This window comes from Lissotriton helveticus, chromosome 5_1 (genome assembly GCF_964261635.1).
Source record: "Lissotriton helveticus chromosome 5_1, aLisHel1.1, whole genome shotgun sequence".
Lineage (NCBI taxonomy): Eukaryota > Metazoa > Chordata > Amphibia > Caudata > Salamandridae > Lissotriton > Lissotriton helveticus.
In genome coordinates, this window is record NC_136065.1 from 595,319,691 (window position 1) to 595,343,741 (window position 24,051).

The following is a 24,051-nucleotide window of genomic DNA, read 5'->3' on the forward strand; positions in this document are numbered from 1 at the left end:
ACTGCAACTTGCTTCTTCAGCCCACTACTTCTATCTGTTGGCTCGTATCTACACTGGAGGATCCGATTCTAGTAACCCTCATAAAATGAGATGAGGTGTCTAGAGGATACCAGTCTTCAATTTATAAAGACCCAGATGACGAAGTTCCGCCAATGGGTGGGCTGATGGGCATTTTCTTCACTGTTTCTACTGTCTTCACTTTTCTCTTGAGGGATTGTGTGTTCTTTAGGTAATATGTTCGGTTCAGCTCTCTACAGGCACTACTATTGAGTGTTTAGTATAGGTTCTTGACAGACCCTTGTTATCCTTCGTGTGTGTGGCACACAGTTGCCCAATGGCATGATGGTCCATGTAGTTCTTGGGGTGAGTATTATATAAAAATTCATTTGAAAGTTCATTGTCTCTGTGTTTTTGTTGAAGCTTATTATATCCTTTAGTAGGCTGGATTTCAAAAACTGCAGGCTTCGTTTTGCCTAGAGCTACATGCTTTTACGGAAAGAAAGGGTTTCTTCCTAGCCTTTCCATATAGTTATCGGAAATGGTGCTCCTCTGGCCAGGACTGCCGTGTGCTTAATCTTCCTCTCAAATGCCCTGAGCTTTGCAAAGGTCACACAAAGCAGCTCTTTACCATCCGGTTTAGAAGCCTTCCGTAAAAGCATGTAGCTCTAGGCAAAACGAAGCCTGCAGTTTTTTAAATCCAGCCTACTAAAGGATATAATAAGCTTCAACAAAAACACAGAGACAATGAACTTTCAAATGAATTTTTATATAATACTCACCCCAAAAACTACACGGACCATCATGCCATTGGGCAACTGTGTGCCACGCCCATGGAGGCGATGTTCTCAATAAAATAATCAGTGAGACAAAACTGTTGAGGCATTCATTTTTTCTGTGCAGCCCCCAAGAGGAAGAGGGTTCTGCCTCGAAACGCGTCGGGGAATCAAGCAAGGAACCCAGAAAAGAAATGGATCCAAAAAATTGCAAGCAGCCTCGAGGCTTCTAAACCGGATGGTAAAGAGCTTCTTTGTGTGACCTTTGCAAAGCTCAGGGCATTTGAGAGGAAGATTAAGCACATGGCAGTCCTGGCCGTGGCAGAGGAGCACCATTTCCGATAACTATATGGAAAGGCTAGGAAGGAAACCCTTTCTTTCCGTAAAAGCATGTAGCTCTAGGCAAAACGAAGCCTGCAGTTTTTGAAATCCAGCCTACTAAAGGATATAATAAGCTTCAACAAAAACACAGAGCCAATGAACTTTCAAATGAATTTTTATATAATACTCACCCCAAGAACTACACGGACCATCATGCCATTGGGCAACTGTGTGCCACGCCCATGGAGGCGATGTTCTCAATAAAATAATCAGTGAGACAAAACTGGTGAGGCATTCATTTTTTCTGTGCAGGCCCCAAGAGGAAGAGGCGTTCTGCCTCGAAACGCGTCGGGGAATCAAGCAAGGAACCCAGAAAAGAAATGGATCCAAAAAATTGCAAGCAGCCTCGCGGCTCCTAAACCGGATGGTAAAGAGTTGCTTTGTGTGACCCTTGCAAAGCTCAGGGCATTTGAGAGGAAGATTAAGCACACGGCAGTCCTGGCCGTGGCAGAGGAGCACCATTTCCGATAACTATATGGAAAGGCTAGGAAGGAAACCCTTTCTTTCCGTAAAAGCATGTAGCTCTAGGCAAAACGAAGCCTGCAGTTTTTGAAATCCAGCCTACTAAAGGATATAACAAGCTTCAACAAAAACACAGAGACAATGAACTTTCAAATGAATTTTTATATAATACTCACCCCAAGAACTACACGGACCATCGTGCCATTGGGAAACTGTGTGCCACGCCCATGGAGGCGATGTTCTCAATAAAATAATCAGTGAGACAAAACTGGTGAGGCATTCATTTTTTCTGTGCAGCCCCCAAGAGGAAGAGGCGTTCTGCCTCGAAACGCGTCGGGGAATCAAGCAAGGAACCCAGAAAAGAAATGGATCCAAAAAATTGCAAGCAGCCTCGAGGCTTCTATACCGGATGGTAAAGAGCTGCTTTGTGTGACCTTTGCAAAGCTCAGGGCATTTGAGAGGAAGATTAAGCACACGGCAGTCCTGGCCGTGGCAGAGGAGCACCATTTCCGATAACTATATGGAAAGGCTAGGAAGGAAACCCTTTCTTTCCGTAAAAGCATGTGGCTCTAGGCAAAACAAAGCCTGCAGTTTTTGAAATCCAGCCTACTAAAGGATATAATAAGCTTCAACAAAAACACAGAGACAATGAACTTTCAAATGAATTTTTATATAATACTCACCCCAAGAACTACACGGACCATCATGCCATTGGGCAACTGTGTGCCACGCCCATGGAGGCGATGTTCTCAATAAAATAATCAGTGAGACAAAACTGGTGAGGCATTCATTTTTTCTGTGCAACCCCCAAGAGGAAGAGGCGTTCTGCCTCAAAACGCGTCAGGGAATCAAGCAAGGAATCCAGAAAAGAAATGGATCCAAAAAATTGCAAGCAGCCTCGAGGCTTCTAAACCGGCAGTCCTGGCCATGGCAGAGGAGCACCATTTCCGATAACTATATGGAAAGGCTAGGAAGGAAACCCTTTCTTTCCGTAAAAGCATGTAGCTCTAGGCAAAACGAAGCCTGCAGTTTTTGAAATCCAGCCTACTAAAGGATATAATAAGCTTCAACAAAAACACAGAGACAATGAACTTTCAAATGAATCTTTATATAATACTCACCCCAAGAACTACACGGACCATCATGCCATTGGGCAACTGTGTGCCACGCCCATGGAGGCGATGTTCTCAATAAAATAATCAGTGAGACAAAACTGGTGAGGCATTAATTTTTTCTGTGCAGCCCCCAAGAGGAAGAGGCGTTCTGCCTCGAAACGCGTCGGGGAATCAAGCAAGGAATCCAGAAAAGAAATGGATCCAAAAAATTGCAAGCAGCCTCGAGGCTTCTAAACCGGATGGTAAAGAGCTGCTTTGTGTGACCTTTGCAAAGCTCAGGGCATTTGAGAGGAAGATTAAGCACACGGCAGTCCTGGCCGTGGCAGAGGAGCACCATTTCCGATAACTATATGGAAAGGCTAGGAAGGAAACCCTTTCTTTCCGTAAAAGCATGTAGGTCTAGGCAAAACGAAGCCTGCAGTTTTTGAAATCCAGCCTACTAAAGGATATAACAAGCTTCAACAAAAACACAGAGACAATGAACTTTCAAATGAATTTTTATATAATACGCACCCCAAGAACTACACGGACCATCGTGCCATTGGGAAACTGTGTGCCACGCCCATGGAGGCGATGTTCTCAATAAAATAATCAGTGAGACAAAACTGGTGAGGCATTCATTTTTTCTGTGCAGCCCCCAAGAGGAAGAGGCGCTCTGCCTCGAAACGCGTCGGGGAATCAAGCAAGGAACCCAGAAAAGAAATGGATCCAAAAAATTGCAAGCAGCCTCGAGGCTTCTAAACCGGATGGTAAAGAGCTGCTTTGTGTGACCTTTGCAAAGCTCAGGGCATTTGAGAGGAAAAATATGTATATATATATATATATATATATTGTGTGTGTGTGTGTGTGTGTGTGTGTGTGTGTGTGTGTGTGTGTGTGTTTGTGTGTGTTTGGGTGTGTGTGTAAGTCCCATAGCTTGTCCGTAACTATACAAAACAATACAGGCAAGCCAATTCTTCGTACAAAGATTTTTTAAAGCACCATAAAATGAAAACATCCACGCATTCCGGCTGCCACACACAGCCTTGTTCACGACTACGAGCGCCATTTTTCAATAATATTTTATACTTAGCTACAAAGAAGACATGGAAAAAGGAAACTTACGGGCACATGCATCAAAGGAAATTGCATTCGCAAACGGTGCGAATCTCAAAATTCGGCTGTTTGCGACTGCAATTTCCATTTTTGGGATGCATTATGCATTTTGTTGTTCTCGCAATTTAAGAAATCGCAAAATAGCGATTTCTTAAATTGCGATTGCATTTAAGGAATCTCAAATTGAGATTCCTTAAATGCAATGCATCAAACTTTTAAAATTTGCAAATTCGCAAATAAGGGGTGCAAATTACCATGAAGTTGACCTTCATGATAATTTGCGAAAACTTTGAAAAATGCACAAAAGTGCATTTTACAAAGTGCCATTTTACACACACACATGCCCTTGGGGCATGTGTGTGTGAAAAATTTACTTAATGGCAAATTTCAGGGGTGCAACAGGGTGTCCTTTGGACCCCCCCTGCACCCTTGAAATTGCATTCTCATTTTGCGATTCCTTAATTGCGATTCGCAAAATGAGAATGTCTTCCCATTCATTCCTAAGGGCCTCTAGGCCCATAGGAATGAATGGGAAGGGATTCCTTAATTGTGACTCTTAAATTGAGAATCGCAATTAAGGAATTTTAAGAAATCGCAATTTATTTAGCGATTTCTTGATGCATTGCAGTTTGCCATTCCTTAATTGCGATTCCTTATTTTTCGCAATTAAGGAATCGTAAACTCCAACGTTGATGCATGTGCCAGTTAAAGTGCTATTTTAGGAGTCTCCTTCACGAGGTCGCAACTACCACCTTCATTTTTGGGTTGACAAAGTTGATGCATTAATGTGAAAAATAAAAACTCCAGATATTGAATTAGTTTAAAACATACTTTAAATAAACACTGTAAAAAGCTAATGTGTCTGCCTTGGCAAGTCTGCTTTTTTTTCTTTTTTGCAATCTTATACAATAATCAATATTTTAGGTGAGCATGGGTATGTGAAAAGGTAAAAGGTAAAAGGAATTAATATATTCACAGATCAAGGAAGACAATGGATGCAGTGGGTGGATCTATTGCCCCATGATGTGGTGGGTGGAAGAAAAATGTAGACAACACTTGAAGTGAGCAGTGGATGACGGGGTCAAACGAAAAGACCCCTGCATGTATGTGTTTTTATCATGACTTTTTTTGGAAAGCGTGAATCAGTAGTATCGAGTTTAAGCAGGTCTGATAGTACGATAATAATCCAAGGAACATCTGAAAATATGGCATTGATTTTGGAGAATGGCGATTAACAAATTATTGCTTTGATGCAGCAGCAGACCTGAAAACGAAGCCCATTTACAGCAGAACTGAAAACTAGGCCCTTTTTGAAAGCAGACTGAGTAAGGCTAGCTTAGAGGAGGCCTACAAACCAAGCTTTGTTGTGGTGCACACAGTCTTGACTCGCTAACCGAGCATTGTCCAGACCTTTATGAAATGGAATGGTAATGCATGCAGCGGGATGGGAGGGGTATTGGCCGGTTCATCTGGTCTCCATTTCCTATCCATTTTTCTATAGGTCCCTTCAGGGCGAGCCCAGCTGGAAGCGATGACTTCTGCGCTGTGGTATTTCTGGCTCTGGTGCAGTGGGACTCCACCTCTTGCTGGAGTGAAGCACGCACTGACGGGCCGTCCTGCAACACTTCCACCAAGTGCCTCCCGCGAGGGATTTTTTTTTATTTTTATTTTTCAGGCAGTGCTACTTTCTACTGGGGAAAAGAGTTAACATTTGCTTTGTCTGGTGGTTAAAGATTGTCATTAATCTTTTGGTTGCAGCAAAAACCCCAGCCGAAGCCTCAAGGCGTAAATAGACTTCTCTGACTTTGGAAATTGTGATGCTGTGCTGTACCTCATCAGAAAGTTGTGTTCTGAGCCAGCCTGCTACAGCCAAGTTGAGGTTCAATTTTATACCAGTGGGAGGGTAGACAAGCTCCTTTCTAGAGTGCTGGGTGGATTGTTGACGTAAACGGAAAAGCATGTAGCGAGGCGTAGCCAAGTCATGAACACACCCATAAAATAACATTTAATCATAGTTGGTAATGGGTTCAAGGAGTTGGGTGAGGTTGCAGAATGAAATGACCTTGCAAGAGGACGGAGTATCCTTTGCGGTGAACGTGCATATACGAGAGTGTTAAACAATATCTATGCTTACCTCATTCCCAAGTCGCTTCGCATTGTGGCATGATCCTCCTTACAAACCAACCACTCTGCCAAATTGAGTCAGATATTTGCAGAATAGTAGGATACTGCCAAACCTGGTGGAATCTACAGGGGCGTAGCTATCATAAGTTCAGCCAGTTGGGAGGAAGCCAGGAACCATAGGTGTGAGGGCCCCCCCCTGTATCTCGTTTATGGCTGTAGTTTAATAACCAACAACGGGTCAAGATTGCTTATTTTCTATGCTTACTTTGGGGATATGTCAGCATTGATCAGCAACTGAAAACATTTTTAGTCCACTTTAGAAAAGATGTAGAACGCTTACATTTCATCAGCAGTTGGATAGAGCTGGAGGAACCTTACACTTGTTTTTCGCTTGCCAGGTTCCCATGGTCAACACGGCAATTGAAATTTGAACCTGAGGTGGTTTGTTGCTGCACCACCAGCCGTATTGATTTTCTTCAGATAAAGATTGTCACATGCCCCAAGGCTAGATATGAATATGTGCTGTAGCTTGATAGATGAATACAATCTTTCAAGGCCTCTAAAAATTAAAACAGGCATTATCCGGCTTTCATTCTTGTGCGTGTATTTTTGCCTCATCCAGTGACTACAGAGGTGGTTTGAGGGTGGATGGTGTTTTCAATGAAGGTTTGGTCTAGCTTTTTGGCTTTTGTGTTGAGATTATCTAGAGGCCTCACCTTCCAATGATGCCAGGAACAGTGGAGAAAATGCAGAAAAATATCAGGGTGAAAGGGCATTTTCATTGTTGGGGTTGGTTGATCTGGAAATATTTGATCTCTGAAATTCTACATACAGAATATTGGAGGTAAGGGTGGAGAAGCGAGTTAGGCCTGAATCCGCTTGATAAGGAATAAATGAAAGAATGAATACAATCAGCCCATGTGAATCACTACAATACTGCAGGAGACTGCTGGGTATCTAGGCCCGGCTTGAATTGAATCCGCACACTGAGCTTACCAGTAGAGTGAATGCAAGAGGCACTTGAGAATGCCAAAGAACAAATTGTGCCAGTTCACTGGCCACAGACTAATCACAATGTATGGAGTAGAACATTCTGAAAGGCTAAGGCTGTGCCTTAAACCCTATAAAATTGCACATCTAATTGTTTTCTTTGAAGATCTACCAGGAATTTGATGTTTGCCATTTACTTGGCAAATGGAATGAGAGGAGTTGCCCACATGTTTTTCTTAGAATACAGGTATACTTAATTTTGCCAATTCTCCTTCCTAAAGAGGTATTTTTTTCAATAGATTTTATTAAGATGTGATGTTTTTCTCTATGTTTCCATTTGGGGTTTTCCTGTGCCTGCAAACTATCAAGAATGGTGTAAATGTGTGTGTGTGTTTGGGGGGGGTCCATCACTCCCACTCAGCTAGGTATATCAGCAGCTCCCTATGAAATGACTAGTGGTGTCTGGCTGACTGTTTTGAATCAAGTTATTTCAGGTCCTTCACCAGTGAGGGGCAGAAGAGCCCCGTTTGCCATTGTTCTCAAGCTTTTCAGGGTGCTGTTAACTGTCAAAAATGTTTTATAAATGAAAAATCAGGCCTGGCCAGCTAACGGCAGCTGCACGACTCAATGACGCTAGATGCTAGATAAAGGGAAACCATCTTTGCAGAGATTACGTTTTTAACCCAGGCCCGCAAAAGCTTCCGACACGCCTGAGTTATCTAAGTTTCCTGGATTGATTTCATATTCCATATGGAAGTATCCTAGACTGATTTCATATTCCATATGGAAGCATGCTGGATTAATTTGATATTCCATATGGTCCAGGCTTAACAATATAGGCGCTTCTGTTGACCATGTAGAGTGAATAAGAGGTCTTTCTTAGTGATCAAACCTGTTAGCATTTTCATTCTGTTGCAACATCATTGCAGAAGCTATTGCTGCTTACTGGAGTTGCCAGTAGTCATGTTGACTAAATGATGATGATTTCATGGCAATTTTCCCATGATTGTTGGCCAGGGCTCAGTATCAGCAAAGAGTTGCCTTTAGACATTGATTCTTTTGGAGTAACCTTTGGTGGAAGAGGAAGAGGCGCAGGGTTTGTTTGCCTATGCCTATCCCCAAATGAGTATGGGATCATGTGCACTGTCGCACATTTGTGTCTGTCTGAAGTGAGGTGATCTGATCCAATAACTCGATATTTTTAGGTCTCGCCTACGCAGCAGGCATACGCTGCATAGGAGAGCTTTAGCCGTCGTACAGCTCTTTTTCCAAGCACAAACTCGTGCTTGTGGCGGCATACAGTTTGCAGGAGTGCGCCGCGATGTGCCACAAGCACGAGTGCATGCTTTGAAAAAAAGCAGACTGCGCGCGCACACACGCACGCGCGGCCAATGCTTGTTTGTGTTTCTTAACTTTCCTCAAACCTTATATGTTCACTTGCCTTTAAAAGTCCTGACGCCTTATTACCTTTTTTCTGTAATTCTCTTTCGACCTCTTTCCCAGACGCTTCGCCGTTTCCCCGTGGTCACCTTTACTTCTCTTTCCCCTCTACATGTGAGTCAGAATCTTAATCTACGTTTACTTATATCTCTACATAGTTTTCTACCGCCTAGCTTTTTTTTATCATGTTCTTGTTGCCCTTTTCCCCGTTCCATCTAGGCCCATACTTCTCACCCGTTTACATCTTCTTTCAGTATATTTCTTTCTTTCACATTTGTATTCTTATTTCTTTTCGCGTTCCACATCGCTTTCTTCTTGTTCTTTCCACCCCACGTTCCCTTACTTCTCTCTGGGTTCTCCTGTTTTCTCAAGTTACGTTTTTAACACCTGTGCCCCATATTTCTCTTGTGTGGCGTCCCCGTTCTAATCCCTCCCCCCCTCCCTACCACCACCACCCTACAGCAGCCTCTATGAACTTTGCCATCCCAGTCACGCTTATCTTCCATCATTATGTTTACTCACCCTACCTCAATTTTCTCCCCCACTGCACCTCCCCACCTCACTGGTTTGTATATGGGAATACATTTGTCCAACTTTTCCTGTTGTCTCTCTTTACTCTCACACATGCTCTACTGTTCTGTGGCTCTCTCTCTCTTTCCTACCCTGTGCAGTCTCGTGCCCTCATTCCTCTTCTGTAGTGACTTTTCCTGTCCTCTAACTTGCTGCTCTAATTCTGTCTACTTTTGCCTGCCCTCCTCGATATCACTGCCTTGTTTCTGTAAAGTCCTTTGCCTCCAGCCTAACTTTGTCTTTCAGACACTTTCCCCCTGATATTACCCTGTCAACTCTCATGCACACCGCCTGCCCCCCGTACTTCTCTATGGAGCTGGGGGAGTGAACAGATTTACTGGGCGAGTCGAACCAGTGATCTGCAAGCGCTGGACTCTGAGGGACCGCACGAGTGAGCTCAGCGACAATGCCAGGAGCGTGCCAGAGTTTCAGGGATAACTACACCGCTAACTTCGCTCAAAGTGTTGTCTGGCAGTGGAGTGACATGTACCTTAACTCAGTTTTGAAATCATAGCCAGACTTAATCAGTTTCCAAACTGCTCCCAGAAGCCCTGCAACATGCGGTGTTTCATTGCATGAGCTAATAAAACAAGCATTGGCATAGCCAATAGGTGGAGAAGTGTGGCTCAATGGTTAGAGCGGCAGACCCTGATGCAGAGGTCTAGCCCGGGACCAGGGTTCAATTCCCCGCCTCGGCGGGTCTTGGGCTCAAAAATTCCACGGACCTGATAATTCTCGCCTCGGTGCCTATTCCAATCATGGAGTCCCACTCTGCAACTCTGGGCAATAGCTTGCTTAATCTCCACAACAGCCCCCACAACGCTAAGGATGCCTGGCCTCCACCTTGGGGGTGCCCAGGAGTGGACACCTCACAGGGAAAGCCAGGATGGGTTCCACAGCGGTATTCGTACAAGCGCCTTGAGACCCTTGCGGGTGAGTAGTGCGCTATACAAGTATCAATTTACAATAGGTCTCGCCTTTGGAAGCTTTTAAGTGTTTAGCCATGCAACAGTTGTTGTTGCACCAAGAATATTGTGCTACATAACTAAATACTTAGAAGGTCCCAAAAGCGAGACCTATTGGCTATGCCAATGCTTGTTCTGTTTTGTGTGTAAATCTGTGTTTTTTTACTTCCCGTTACATACGGTGTAATAAATTGCAGCCATACCATGTGACATTGTCCACTCACTTCTTGTCGTGCTTCTTAAGGTTGGTAGTTGGCTACTCCTCAGCATCCAAGTTATCTTTAGAACATAAGTAATGAAGTTGTAAGGTTATCCAGCTATAAAATTAGTAGGTTGCTAATAGAATTGATGACCCTTTCGTGTAACACCTATTGCTATAGTACCAGGAGATCATTGACTCTGTGGTGGGGCCAGGGGCATCATTCAAAGGCACCCAGGAATAGCTATTGCACAGTTCAGCTCACAGCATGATACTCACCAAAATGTGCTTCAACACCTCATCAGGTGTAGCAAGCGCTATATAAATGTAAACCTTTTTGCTTCTTCTACCCTTCTACTATCCTTCTCAATCCAAATAACAGACTAACATGTCCACCACTCAAATTACTTTCATATTTCACTATACTAATTCACCACTAATCCTTTATGAGGCTACTCGCTGAAAAAGCGCTTTGACGCCTCGTCTGGGGTTGTAAGCTCTATATCAATGCAATTGTAATTACAACATTAAATGTTACTTAAGGACCTGTACACCATTCCCTGTGTTCTTAAATAATGTTGGGAGTGAGATAGATGAACGTGTTGGACCACTACCACTCCTGTTACATTTGTTATTAAGTAATATAGGCATTTTTGCATTAATAGCCTATCTGCCAATGACGCACTCTTTAGTAAGCGCGTACTGACTGTCTTCAAGATTGCTCTCCTCCAAGCTGTGACTTTTTCTGGATTTGGTTTAGGTAATAATCCAGTTTTCCCCTATTTTTTGTTTCAGGCTCGACCCAAAGGAGAGGGCCTCACACCTTATCAGGGCAAGAAGCGCTGCTTTGGCGAATACAAGTGCCCCAAGTGCAAGAGAAAATGGATGAGCGGCAATTCCTGGGCCAACATGGGACAAGAATGTATCAAGTGCCACATCAATGTTTACCCTCACAAACAGGTACGCAACCGCATGTTGTTGCGAGAATGCAGGCAGTGGTGTGTTCCTGAGATAAAGAATTGGTGGGCAGGTGCCATAATATATAACCTGGTTTGACATAGTTCTTTATACCACTCCCTCTGCCTCCCACACCTTGTATCATTTTTAGGTTTGACTTGTCTTACCTGTCCGAATGATCTATTGTAAGCAATTTTTTATAATATACACAGTGTGGGATTTGACTGCAGATGGAGGATAAAAAAGCTCTCACCTCATTCTTTTGGCTATTTAGTGTATCGCTCGGCCTCCTAAGAGGTGCTTGCATTGCAATGCATAAAAAACTATTTCAAATCTCAAAGTTGCGGAATTATCTTACACCTAATTCCTTATCTAATAGATATATTGTATGCAGAAAATACTTGTTTTTTTTATTGTTTTTTCACTTCAGGACGCTTTTTATTATAAATATTTCAGTCAGGACTCAAAATGCAAAGCAGACCTTTTGGCTTTCCCAATACTAGCTAATCATCGTGACCCATTCTCCCATCTCTGCCCCGCATAGTACTCGAATAGTTCTGGGTATACAATGGGTGTATCCTCTGTGTGAAATGGTGATTTCTGTGTCTCCACTTATCACTCTATTATAAAACCTCCATACCTCCACATATACCAACCCAACCTGATCATATTCTCTCTTAGTGTTTGTTATTTTTCAGCTGTGTTTTGCTTTTGGATGGCATGCTCAACCAACATTCTTCAAACTCTGTTAGGAGGGGCTTGTGCAGCAGTTAATAATAAATAACGCTAACAGGAGAACCTTGTAAGAACCTAGGGGTGAGACGTGAATCAGGATAAAAGGCAGGGGCAGCTCCTCCAGTTGAGCAGAGGATCGTCACCCCACAAGCCCAGAGCTGAAAAATAAAATAGTAATAACGTTTCTTTATTACTGTTTTGTTTTTCAGCAACCCGTCCTGAAGTAAGTGCCAGGGTAGGTCAGGAACTGTGCTGCCGAGTAGCAGCAACAGAGAGCTATGCGCCTTAAAATGCTCATGTCGCTTTGGCCGGTGTTCATGGGCCGGCCAGCCAGACATGCGCATTTTTAAGTTCTCTAACCTAGCTTGTCTTAGACAGCTGGATAAGAGAAAGCTCAGGCCTCCATAGCTCTTAAGAGCACTGGGAAAGTCTGTTCTATCCAATCCTAGTGCTGCTTTTATGCTGTGAAAGCAGTGCCAGGATTAGGTGGTGCAGTTTCTTGCATCAGGAGCTGCCTGGAAGACACCCGAGGGAGGAGGACGTCGCGCTGCAAGCAAGGAAGGTAAGTTTATTTTCTTCATTATTTTTTTGTGTGTCCCTCCCACAACTCCACACCATTGGTACATGCCACCCGCCACTGATAAGAGTGACAGCAACCTCACAACTCACATAAGGGGTCTTGCTGCCCATGAACAATGCACAGTAATGTAGCACCAATGGGACTCTCTGCCCGGGCACTATAGACGTTATGGCAACCCAGCAGTGAAGGATTGTCGAATTTACCGAAAGCAGGAACAGACGGAATCGAAACAACCCATAATGTCACTCTCTTCAAAGATTCCCAAGCAGCCATCACACACAGTCCTGCCCTGGCTCCGACAACACAACTGTATCAGGGTTTCAAGATGGCTGGACTTCAAAGGAGCTTCAAGAGATGTTCGACTGCGAATGAGTTCATAAGGTTAGAAAAGTCCATCCTTGAGCCATGTAGGTTGCATACCTCTAGCTAATGCAGCATTTGTTCTAACAGAAAAGCAGAAGCCCACCTTTTACGACGGGCAAAGACAACCTCATAGAGCTCTTGTAATATATGAGGTAAGCCGTACTCCAGCCGTCCCAAATAGTGACACATTCCTCTTTGCTGTATGATCACCTGCTGATGCTTCTTGACAGGCCAGGCAGGGGGTTTGGTCTTTTAGGACAGTGGTACACGAGTGATAATTATGCAACCCCCTTCTTACCAGGAGAATTAATTTCTTTTTTTTCTCATATTCAATTATATTCCAGTTTGCGGTTAGTTGACTGGTACTTCCACCCTTGGCTTTAGGTTATTTAAACTCATTTGTTTACATGGACCTGAATCTGTTTGAATGTTTTTGGTACCAAAGTTGTTATGAGTGTAGATATCTGTGAAGAGAAATGATCAGACAACACATGGAAGTTCAAAGGATAAACCAAGTGTATCAATAATTTCAACCAGTGCCTAATTTGCAAAGAAATAAGTGCTAGGGATCTCGTCAGGAGGCCACTGCAGCTTGCACCACACATTGCCCCTGCAATGCTGCCAACGATAGTAACAACACAACTACTAACCATCACACATCTACAAGTGTGACAATTCAGACTGTTTCAGGTGCCCAAAGCCATAAGAACGGCTTGGGTGGCAGATAATAGTCATTTTGAATGTATATTGAACTAATATTAACTTTTGTTGTAGTCACCTCTAAATTAGCCAGACAGCCCCGCCTTGTGGCAGACTGTCACAAGCATCAATGTTGACAATTAAGTGCGTGTGCCAAGCACCGGAAACCACTGGCCCCATTGCTATGTACAGTGTTATACACTGACAATTCAGCAATGCTAACTTTTGAATGGAACTTCTAAATATGATACTAAATTGTATCATATTCAGTTGCATTATGATACCCTAGTCGAATTTTATGTAACTTTTGCACAGATGACAACTTCAGGAATTTGTCACTTTGTGTTCCAAAGATTTCTAGTAACTGCTTATGGTTGCTGGCCACAAGACAGCAGTCTGCCTTCCTGGGGGGATGTGTGAACAACTTTTATGAAGGAACAAAAAGAGCTTGCCATTGGAAGAAGTGATTTGTACAACAACACTTTGGACAGTGGACCGACCTATCAGCGAAAAGAAAGGCACCAATCCTATGTTTACCAATCAAGTTAGTCTTCAACCTTTAGCGTGCTATTTCCAAATGCCCTCTGTCCTAAGAGCACCACCCAAACCTGGCGTAAAATGTAAATTTTTTGTCCAATTTAGAAAAGCACCGCTTTATAAATCAATCCAATCCAAATGGAAACGCTAGATAACTCTCTTATTGTCTTTGTATACAGACGCTGAGTCTTGATGTAAATTTTCAATGCTTGTTTAATATTCCGTTTTGGGAAAAAAAGCCAGCCAACGCGTTTCGTTCTGAAAACAGACCTTCTTCTGGGCGAAATGGTTGTTCCAAAGCACGATATTATCCAACATGGGGAGGGGAAAGTCCTTTAAATCCTGTCAATCCTTTTTATTCCTGTTAATCCAAATTCCCCAAACAGAGCTCCATATTAAGAGTAATGTATTTACTTTGCTCGAATAGTAGTCATTCGTTAGGTCCCGAGTATGTCTCGACACAGTTAACTCCAAAGCAATTGTTTATATAGATACAAAGATCTTAAAATACGAATCTGTCCTGTTCGGGGGAATATATATATTTTCCGTGTTCCACAGTCCCAAGCGATAAGTATTGTACCGGTAGTCACCTAGTGTGTTGATCATGATGATAATCAACAACGCAGCGTTCTGCAGTTTCGAAAAACCGCCGTCCCTGCTATCGCTTATCGCTTGGGACTGAAGAAGTTCTGTTTTCAGAACGAAACGCGTTGGCTGTTTTTTTTCCCCCAAAACTGAATATTAAACAAGCATTGAAAATGTACATCAAGACTCAGCGTCTGTATACAAAGACAATAAGAGAGTTATCTAGCGTTTCCATTTGGATTGGATTGATTTATAAAAGCGGTGCTTTTCTAAATTGGAAGAAGTGAGGCCTCTCTCTAGCAGGAAGGCAAGACAGGTTGTGAACCCAAAAGGCGAGCTTCAAAGGGGAATCCACCTTTGAAGGGCACATGGTGGACACACAAGTGTGGTTGTTCCTTTATTCTGGTAAACAGGTTGGCATCAGGGACTGAGAGGAGCAACAGTGTAGTGTAGTTCCTATTATCCCAATAGGCTCTGCGCATTGGAATAATACCTCCAATAGTATAGACCTAGACCAGACGTTAACTAGGTCTTCTACTGTCGATATTAGACTTAAAGTTTTGGGTTTGCCAGCTAGCTCAGAGTTCACTAGAAACTTTCTCGAATAGGCAAGGAGGAGTTGAACCTCCCTGGATAGACAAGAAGGGATTTAGTTTCTGACAACCATAGAACATGACAACTTTGCTCTCCCCTAATCAAGAGTGTATCTCTAGAGTCGTGTGAAAACAAAAGACAACTTATTTTACTCAGTCAGTACGTGCATTCTTAGTTTCACCAGATTGTAGAGAAAAGGAAGAGACGGGCGTGTTCAATAAAAGATGTTATTTATTGATCAGTCTCTTTTCTCGTACAAGAGAAATGAATCGATATTATTGCAATACTTATGGTTAAGTAAAGTGCATACAATAAAAGCAGAAGTATAAAATAATACTGTAAAAACATTTATATGGTTTCTAAGCCATATGGTGGTTTAAAATGGATAAAATAGATACATACATATAAACATTTGACTAATCGTACTCAACTGGTGCTTCTAACCACGCCTACCCCAGTGTACCTGACCTAAGCCTAATACGTGGGTGGGGATAGAAAGTAGCAGTCTAAGTTAAGGTTGTTTTGCCAAGTGACTGATTCAAGAATTCTCTGCAAGGGGTTATTCAGTTCCGTACCTTGAATCTAGGATGATTGAGGGATGGTATCTCTCATCTTTGGTCTTGATATTCCAGGCTGCCTGCAAGGGCTGCTCGGAAGCGCCGGAGCTGGATTTCTCGGCAGGAGAAAGGCAGCGTCTCGTTCTCAGCGCGTCAGGAAGGCAGGGCAGCGTCAGTGGGCTTCGGCAAGTCTCGCTGCTCCGATCTCGTCACCACCGCGTATGTTTGCTTAAGGCAATGTCGGTAATATTTATACCTGTAAGGTGCCGAGATTGACGTAAGGATGGACATAGATACGTCAATAAGGATGTCATACGAGCTGGTCGTTAGCACATTCTTTTACTGAAGTTCTCGGTGAAATCAAAACAATGGCCGCAGGGTTTTTCCCAGGTTGTCATAGGTTTGATTTGTTTTGAGAACTCCGTATGCCTTATCAGGGGCTGGAGGAATATTGCTTTGCCTAATTAGATGGCAAGCGTTATGACCTAATCAGATAACGCGCTCCTGTGCCGTGGTCTGGCGTAATCAGATAACGGTTTCTGCATCATGGGATGGCTGCTAGTTAACTTGTTAACCAGAATAGGGTCAGGAATAGGGGGATCGATACAGAACCTATAGGAATACATCACACCCACTCCACGCTAACTATGGCCATATTTACGAATCTAGGCATAGTAAAACATACTGTAGAGTATCGTGTATACCTTACCACCCCAAAATACATATAATGCATTTCGAAATTATGTAATGTACGGGAAAATAAAATAGCCATATGTACTATATGCACTTAAGCAGTAGACTAATGCTAAATTAATGACGCATGTATACATTATTAGTAATCGAATATGAGAATTACACATGAAATGGCTCTTAATACAGAAGAAAAGTTCGAGACCACTTCATCACAGTTCAAAATTATTTATGAGCATACCAGCGGGCAGCTAATGTCTATGAAGTTGCTAAAAACAGAAATTAGTTCTCTAAGAATAGTTCCTACTTTAAGCAGAAGAAAAGTGTCCCGTAAAATTTAAAAAAATATTTTGGGGCTGCTAAAAAATTGCTGTCCGTGAACTGGAGGAAAAGTTGATCTTGCTACTTTATTATTAAAGTTGAAGGCCAAATTCAAGGTGTCGGGAACGCCGTGTGCTAGCTTGTTCAAGAGTCATTATTTCTGCTCTGGTGAGAACATCATATCATTGAGACTGCTGAAAAAGCTGTCAACAGCTTCCTGTGAGAGTTCCACTAACTCGGAAAAAGATGTAACCATGCATTCATGTGCATGATTGTCTCCATTGGCGTTTTGAGTAGTATTGCTGACAGAAGGTCGTACCTGATCGATGCTGCTTTCATCTTGATCTTCACTACCCCTTAATCGTAGTGGTGAAGTTTCCACGAATGCCGTCATCAGGATTGGCAGCCGTTGAGGGCAGCACAATGCATGAGCCTTTACCGGACCCAACAATGTTTCTGCATCCATTGGCGCATCCGATTGTAGCGTCAGACAGGTGTCCAACACGCATTCTTCTCCACACAGCATGCACCTTAATACAGGTAAAACACATCTTTGCCATATCGGCCGAAATGAAAGAAACCCAGTCATGTTCAGGTCTCTAAGCCGGGTTAGTCCCAGGATTTTTGATATCCGGTCCCGGTATCCAATGGCTCGGATTGTTTCTTCCCTTGTCGCAGGTGTTTTGTCTGTGACATGGTTTGCCATAACGAAATATAAGGACTAACAATAGGATTCCTGCAATTAGTCCCAAAATGAGGGGAAATCCTCCAAAAATCGAATGGACGAAGTCTGGAAAAATACCCAGTATGGCTTTGAATGGTGTTAATGCCATCGAAAATACTGTCTTAAATACATTTGAGACTCCACTGGTATCAGAAATATTTAAGATTTCATTCAGGATTTATGCGAAATGTATGGGGGAATTAGTTGATAACAATGAGTGAATCTCTGCAGTCGTCCTTGCGACTAGGAGATCATACGTTTCTTTTGATGACGTGAGCCTGGTCGGCGTCTGAAGAAGCACTGTTTTCATTCTGCTTGAAGTATCAACTCGAATAGAAGTAATTTTCAAGTTAGGCCATGCCCTTGCCTCCCTGTCTGGAAAAGAGCTGGGGAACAACAAGCGTCCACAGCACATGACCTTCGCAGTCGTACTAACGAGATAAGGAACCCCGGGCAGTAGATTACAACATCTGCGGTCCACAATTAGAATGTAACTCCCATTATAGAGTCTTTGAAAGAATGGTTCTATCTCTGTAGCAGGTGTGCCTAGCTGGTGACATGAAAGGTTATTTGAGTTCCCTTCACAGGCTCCATGCAAACTAATTCCATTACACAGAAGTGTACCGCTTAGTGACATCGCACAATTATTGCCACTAAGAAACACTTTCTGTCCTTTATTACTGACACATGCATGTGAATAGGGCAAGTTCCATGTTGTCTTAATGTACCCTTTTCCCAATTTTTCGTACATGCCAGCCTGTATATATTTTTGGCAGTATTGAAACCTGAAAGTAGATATCGGAATATTAATTATCCCATGTATTATCCATTCAATGACAGGTCGTTCTGACATTGTCAGCCGTAATCTCTCGAGTTTCTCAATGCTCAGGATTGTATAATCAGCACCCTTTTGTGCCATACTGATTTGTTTATCAGTAAGGTTAAAGATATTGAATAGTGACGTTGTGTTGATTAAACGCCAAGGCACATAGCCTGAACGCAGGTTTTGTAACGTCCAGCCAAGCTGTACAATAGAACGCAATTGAGACTGACCGTGTTGTAACAACAGTAAGTCTTGCGATATTATGTCGATTGCTGATGACACAATGCTGTCCAGTGAAAAGATTCTGGAAGACAGAGTCATTAACCCATTGTCCACTACAGAAAGCGATTTTTCCAAATTAATACGGTCAATTTCCCGTATACTTTCTGCTGTCAAAATTTGAGTTATCTTCCAGGCCTCGTTGTAAGCTGCATATATAGAGGCTGCTATGAAGCGTTTTTGACGCTGTTTGCGCGGTCCCATAATGAAATCACGCAAGTCAGCACCATCAGTAAGTAAAGTTAGGTGTTGCTTAATTTCTGTCAGTGTGAAAGTTTTTAGCCATTGAAGGCAGAGTTTGCCCACACTGTAGGTGGTGATTATCCCTGGGTGTTGTCTTTGGGAATATCTAGGGTCTGGCCTGGTCAATTTGAACCCCTGTGTTTTGTTCAGGAATCTGTCTTAACAGTTATTAGTATCTGTGGGCCAGATTAACCATTGTTTCCAATCAGGATTTGTTCTGTTTTGGTTTAATACATAGTTTACGTCTATCTCTTCATCTGCAGAGTTATTGCTCTTCATTGTTGGTTTTGGAATAGACGGTTTATTTAAGTCTTTGATTTTGGCTAATCCAAGACAGGTAGTTTGTTGAATAGTTTCATTCAAGAATATAATTTGTTCTGGGATCATGCAGGCTCTAAACAATGATTCTATACCTTGTACTTGCCATTCTTTTGTACCCCAAACACTTTTTACTTCAACATTTTTGTCCCAATAATCAAAACCAAATGTACTCATTTGTTCAAAAAATGAGTCCGAATATATCAATTTTGTGTTTGTAAGCATGGTTTTTGTTCCTGTCTTATTTGACAATTTGAAATAAAATGTTTCAGCATTACTTGTGTTGAACCCTGAAAAGTATGAATATTTGTCATAAAAGGTTCTTGAGCTTCCTTTTGGAGGGGTTGCACAATGTTCCCATTGATTATAATTTAAAACATTTCTAGGTTGTGCTGATTTATGTAAAAAATGGTTACCATAGTGGTTGTAGCAGTACATACTATCATAATTAGATGAACCCTGCAAATAATCATGTTTGGTAAATTTAGCAGACATCACTAGGTCAGACATCATGTCATTGATACTTTCAAAGTCCCAATCATCAGCAAATGAGTTTGGTTTTACAAAGTCACTCAACGAGATCTTGATTTGGTGTGGATATTTGAGGATTTCGACCGGACCATATATTTCATAGTCAGTATTGTCCCATGCTACCCCACCCGGTATAGGATTGGCTGTGAAATTGACTGAAGAAAGTTCTCTTTTCTTGACGTGTGAAGACGTGTGTGGCTTGAGGATCAAGTTGATTTTCTGGCTTGCTGTGTCCATTTTAGCATATTTTCCCTCAATGAAGCGTCCCAAACATAGTATCATGATGAGCCAAAGTATCAGGATAAATACACCAAAGGACACCCAAAATTCAATCCATGGAGAAATCAGATAGGTTTCTTTCAGCTGTTTCAAAAGTTCCTTAGCTTTATCTTTAAAAGTTTTTGTTGATGGCTGTGTCTTTGATTCACTTAGATCTTCAGAAGAATCTTCAAAGTTGATGAAGTAGCCGGATGCCGTTCTGTCTATTGTTCCAATTGCTTCAGGATTACTGTTTCTTGCAGCTTCAGCATATTCATTTGTTACTTCATTGTAGGTTGGTGTGTCTCTACTAAATGTTTTTATTTGGGTTTTCAGAGGTGTGAGTTCCATTGCATTGTTGCATAGTCCTTGTAGTTGTTCTGTAGGCGTTTCGAATGTGATTAGCCTTTTAGTTAGCACCTCTGTACTTGTAGCAAACCTCGGTGTTCTACTACTTATCGGGAGTCCACTTGGCCTACTGTTTGTTATCGGCCACATGATTGTGGTTTTACCAGGTCGATGGATACAACTCGGTTCTCCTTTTTACCAGCAAGCGGCGGTAGTACGACTGATCTTGTCCCGTTGATGGACAAGACAGGAACTGCTTTTCTGTAAGAAGGCCCAAATTCCTTCTTTACCGCGATCTTTTCTCTGACTAGATCCCCGACTTTTGGAATCCAGACAGGTCTTGCTGGGACAGGTGGTGGTTCTTCAGTGGTTGTTGGCTGCTGTTTCAACTTTATGTTGCTCAGGTCTTTTCTTGTTTCGTTTAAGTCCTGCAAAATAGCCAAACGGTCTTTGATATCAAAGCCTTTTTCTTTTACCACTGAAGTCTGACTGTCAAGATCTAAGACTAACATCCTAGTTCCAAACAACAATTCGTACGGACTGAATCCCTTCAGAGAATTTCTTGGCAAGTTGTTTAGACTACGTTGGACACTTATAGATGTTTGACCCACCCAGCTCCCGAACCTAATACCTTTGCTGTTATAGATTGCTTTATGCCTTGGTTTTTCCTTTACACCATCCCGTATCCCTCAGGAAGGAAGTGAGAAGAATCCCGCTTCGCCATGCTCATTTGGCCGTGCTTTCCCACAAGCTTGAGGGCTAAAGTGAAAACATTGGTCAAACGTAGCATGCTCCTAGCGTATATGCCATTTAGACTCGCAAATCTTTGTATAACAGTCCCGACGTCAGCCGAGTGCTGGGGTCTACATTTATACGTGGAAACTAGTCTTTATTTGTTAACGGGACGCATTATTTACACTTGTTTCACTGATTATTGTTTAGCCCTTATTGAGTGAAACGCCATGGTATTACCCCGTTCCTCTCGCCGCTGCGATCTCTGTTGCAGCCCGGGCATTTTTTTACAAAGATGTGATGATGCAGGCTCATGCCTGGCCATCAGTACACTGATTGTAGTTCTTCCAGAGAATCTTTTAGTTTGAGGTGTCTGAGACCCTCGCCCATATGTGCGTCTGCTATTAACAAAGTTCTCCTGTCCTTGTTTGGAATTACTCTATCCCCCACTCCAGGGATTCGAGCAAAAGGAACGGAGTTCGCATCGATTATGTATGTATATTTGAGTGGGTAACTGATCGGTAACGCTGAGCAGTCGCCTTTTGATGACGTTTTCACCGCCAGCATTGTTTCACCGTCAATGTATTTTACTGCACGCTTTTTTCTAGCTACGGAAGCCGATTCAGTTGCTACCGCTGTGGCTTTCTCAGCCAATGAATTCCCTGCAACGTGAACGCCATCACGCTGATGACTCAGTGAGTGTATCACGTGAGTCTTTGGTAGTTCTTCTTTTAACAGAACTATTTGTTCCCAAAGCAGTTTTTGCTTTATTGTTGCACCTGTGTCATCTTTGTAACCGTTTTGAATCCATTTCTGTAAATCGCTGTTATATGATTTGACACAGTAATACGAATCGGACACTATGAGTGTCGGGAATTCGCGATCTGCATTATCTAGCGCCATTTTCAATGCTATTATTTCAGTCTGTTGTTCTGAATTAGTTTCTACTGAGTGTGTTTTTGTTAATAGAGGTCTTAGTATACCTCCGCGCCACACTTCTTTTGTAATCTCACATGTGGGGTTGTATGCTTGTTCCCCCCAAACGGATGGTTGAGCATGTCCGTCTGTATAGATTACACAAGCGTATTGTCGTAATGGCAGAATGTCGATTGGCAGAGGGAATATTCTTTCATATTCTAGATATTTTAGTTCCTCTAGTTCTGGATCAAAGTAGTATTTTACTTTGTCCATTGTAATGGAATTCACCCATTGTATCCATTCCGGATTCAATGCTGTTGTTGGTAAATTACACGGGGTTGTTAATGCCTCAAATGCTGATTCTGCTGTTCTGACTGTGATGTGTCTACCGTCAGCTTTATCTTTTTCTCTAGCTATTGCGGTTTGAACTGCATGAACAATGTTTTCTTTAATGCTGAATTTCTTTTCAGCTTCTGTGTACAAGTGTGATTTGAATGCAATTGGTACCTTTTCTCCCTCGTTAGAGGTCAGGTATGTGAATCCGCATCTTCCTGGGATGACTCGAATCACAAGGTTGCGTGTGTTATCACGTGTTTCTAATTTTGTTTTAATTAACATATCTGTTTGTAAGGATCTCAGAATTTCTGTGTGTTTTTGAGTCCAATTTGATTTTTTTAAATCTGGTTTTATTAGATCATAAAGGGGTTTGACCCTTTCTGCGTAATTTGCAATGTATGTTCTTCCGAAATTTAGGAAGCCTAGAATTGAGTGTAGGTTTTTTAGTGTTCTAGGTGCTTGGAGTACGGCACATTTCTCTAGGAAATTGTCAGCCAGGCTTTTGCCTTCACTTGATAATTCATATCCTAAGAACAGGACTGTTAGATGGGCAATTCTAGATTTTTTAAAGTTGAATTTGTAACCCTCTGCTGCGAACCCAAGTATTATGGTGTTCACTCTCTTCAAGTGAGTATCCAAGTCATCGTCTGTTAGGTATATGTCGTCGACATACGATAATGCTTCGTCATCATATGTTTGTAGTAACTCTGTTACTCTCGCTGAGAATAATCCTGGGCTGTTCTTGTACCCCTGGGGTAACCAACAGAATTCTTTTTGAGCGCCATTTATTGAGAACGCTGATAAGTATCTGCTCTCTGGTGCTATATTTTGACAAAAGAATCCATTAGAGATGTCTAATGTTGTTTTATATTTTTTGCGCACTATGTTATTCATTAGTGCAGCACTATGCGAGTTTTGTACTGCAAATGTTTTGCAACATGAGTTAAGGTGTCTGTAATCCAAAACTAGACGATATGAATTGTCTGGTTTGGAGACAGGAAACAAAGGGTTGTTCATTTGTGAGGTGCAAGTTTCAATCACCCCCTGGTATTCTAGTTGATCTAGAATTTCTTTGACCTGTTTTTTAGCTTCTTGCTTGATTGGATACTGCCTTTGTGCAGTAGGTTGTGATTTGAACTGGATTTTGTGAGGAGGAGAGTCCTCATCCCATCCTACATGATTTTTATATAAAGCAGGAGCTTGAGCTACTGCCCACTTTCTTGCAAGTGTATATTTTTTATGAATTGGAATATGATTTGAGAAGGCAGGCATAATTATTTCTTCACCATGTGGGCACTCCCTGACAAACTCTGGTGGCCAATCTTTTTCAGCTAGAAGGATGTCATAGCCCTTGGAGAGATTATCCCAAAAAAGGCCCCTTATTTTTCTAGTCTTATCCCCTTCTATATGTAAAGTTATTTCATATATTTTGTGAGGTTTGCTAACTCTGGTGTCTGCAGTTTCCACCTGAATGTATTCATTTGTGTCCACTGTCTCCAGATGATTCATAAGGACTTTGCGTGCTATGCTCACTTCTGCTGCGCTGTCTAGCATTGTCTGAGCCCACTCTCCGTTTTTCAGCTGTGTCCTCAGTATTCTCGGCATTGTTGAATACTTTAATGCTGGCTACCTTCTTCTTGGGAAACTGTAATTTTTTATTTGGATGAGCAGGTTCCTTGTCTTTGGACTTGACGTGCCCTTCCCTGGGTTCCGATCGTCCTCTTCTTTCCGATTTCTGCGAGGAAGTCTGAAAAGATTGAGAGGGACGTGTATCAAAATCTTGATATCTATCCGGTTTCTTTATGTTAT

The 24,051-nt window shown here is 42.2% G+C and overlaps 1 protein-coding gene across 1 annotated transcript in view; it reads left to right on the forward strand.

Moving 5' to 3' along the window:
* Nucleotides 1-24,051, forward strand: part of ZCCHC24 (zinc finger CCHC-type containing 24) — a 291,935-nt gene that overhangs the window by 235,491 nt on the left and 32,393 nt on the right. The window contains exon 3 of the mRNA XM_078642951.1: nt 10,910-11,074. Within this exon, the coding sequence (XP_078499077.1) occupies nt 10,910-11,074 (165 nt within the window). The remainder of the gene's footprint in view (nt 1-10,909; nt 11,075-24,051) is intronic.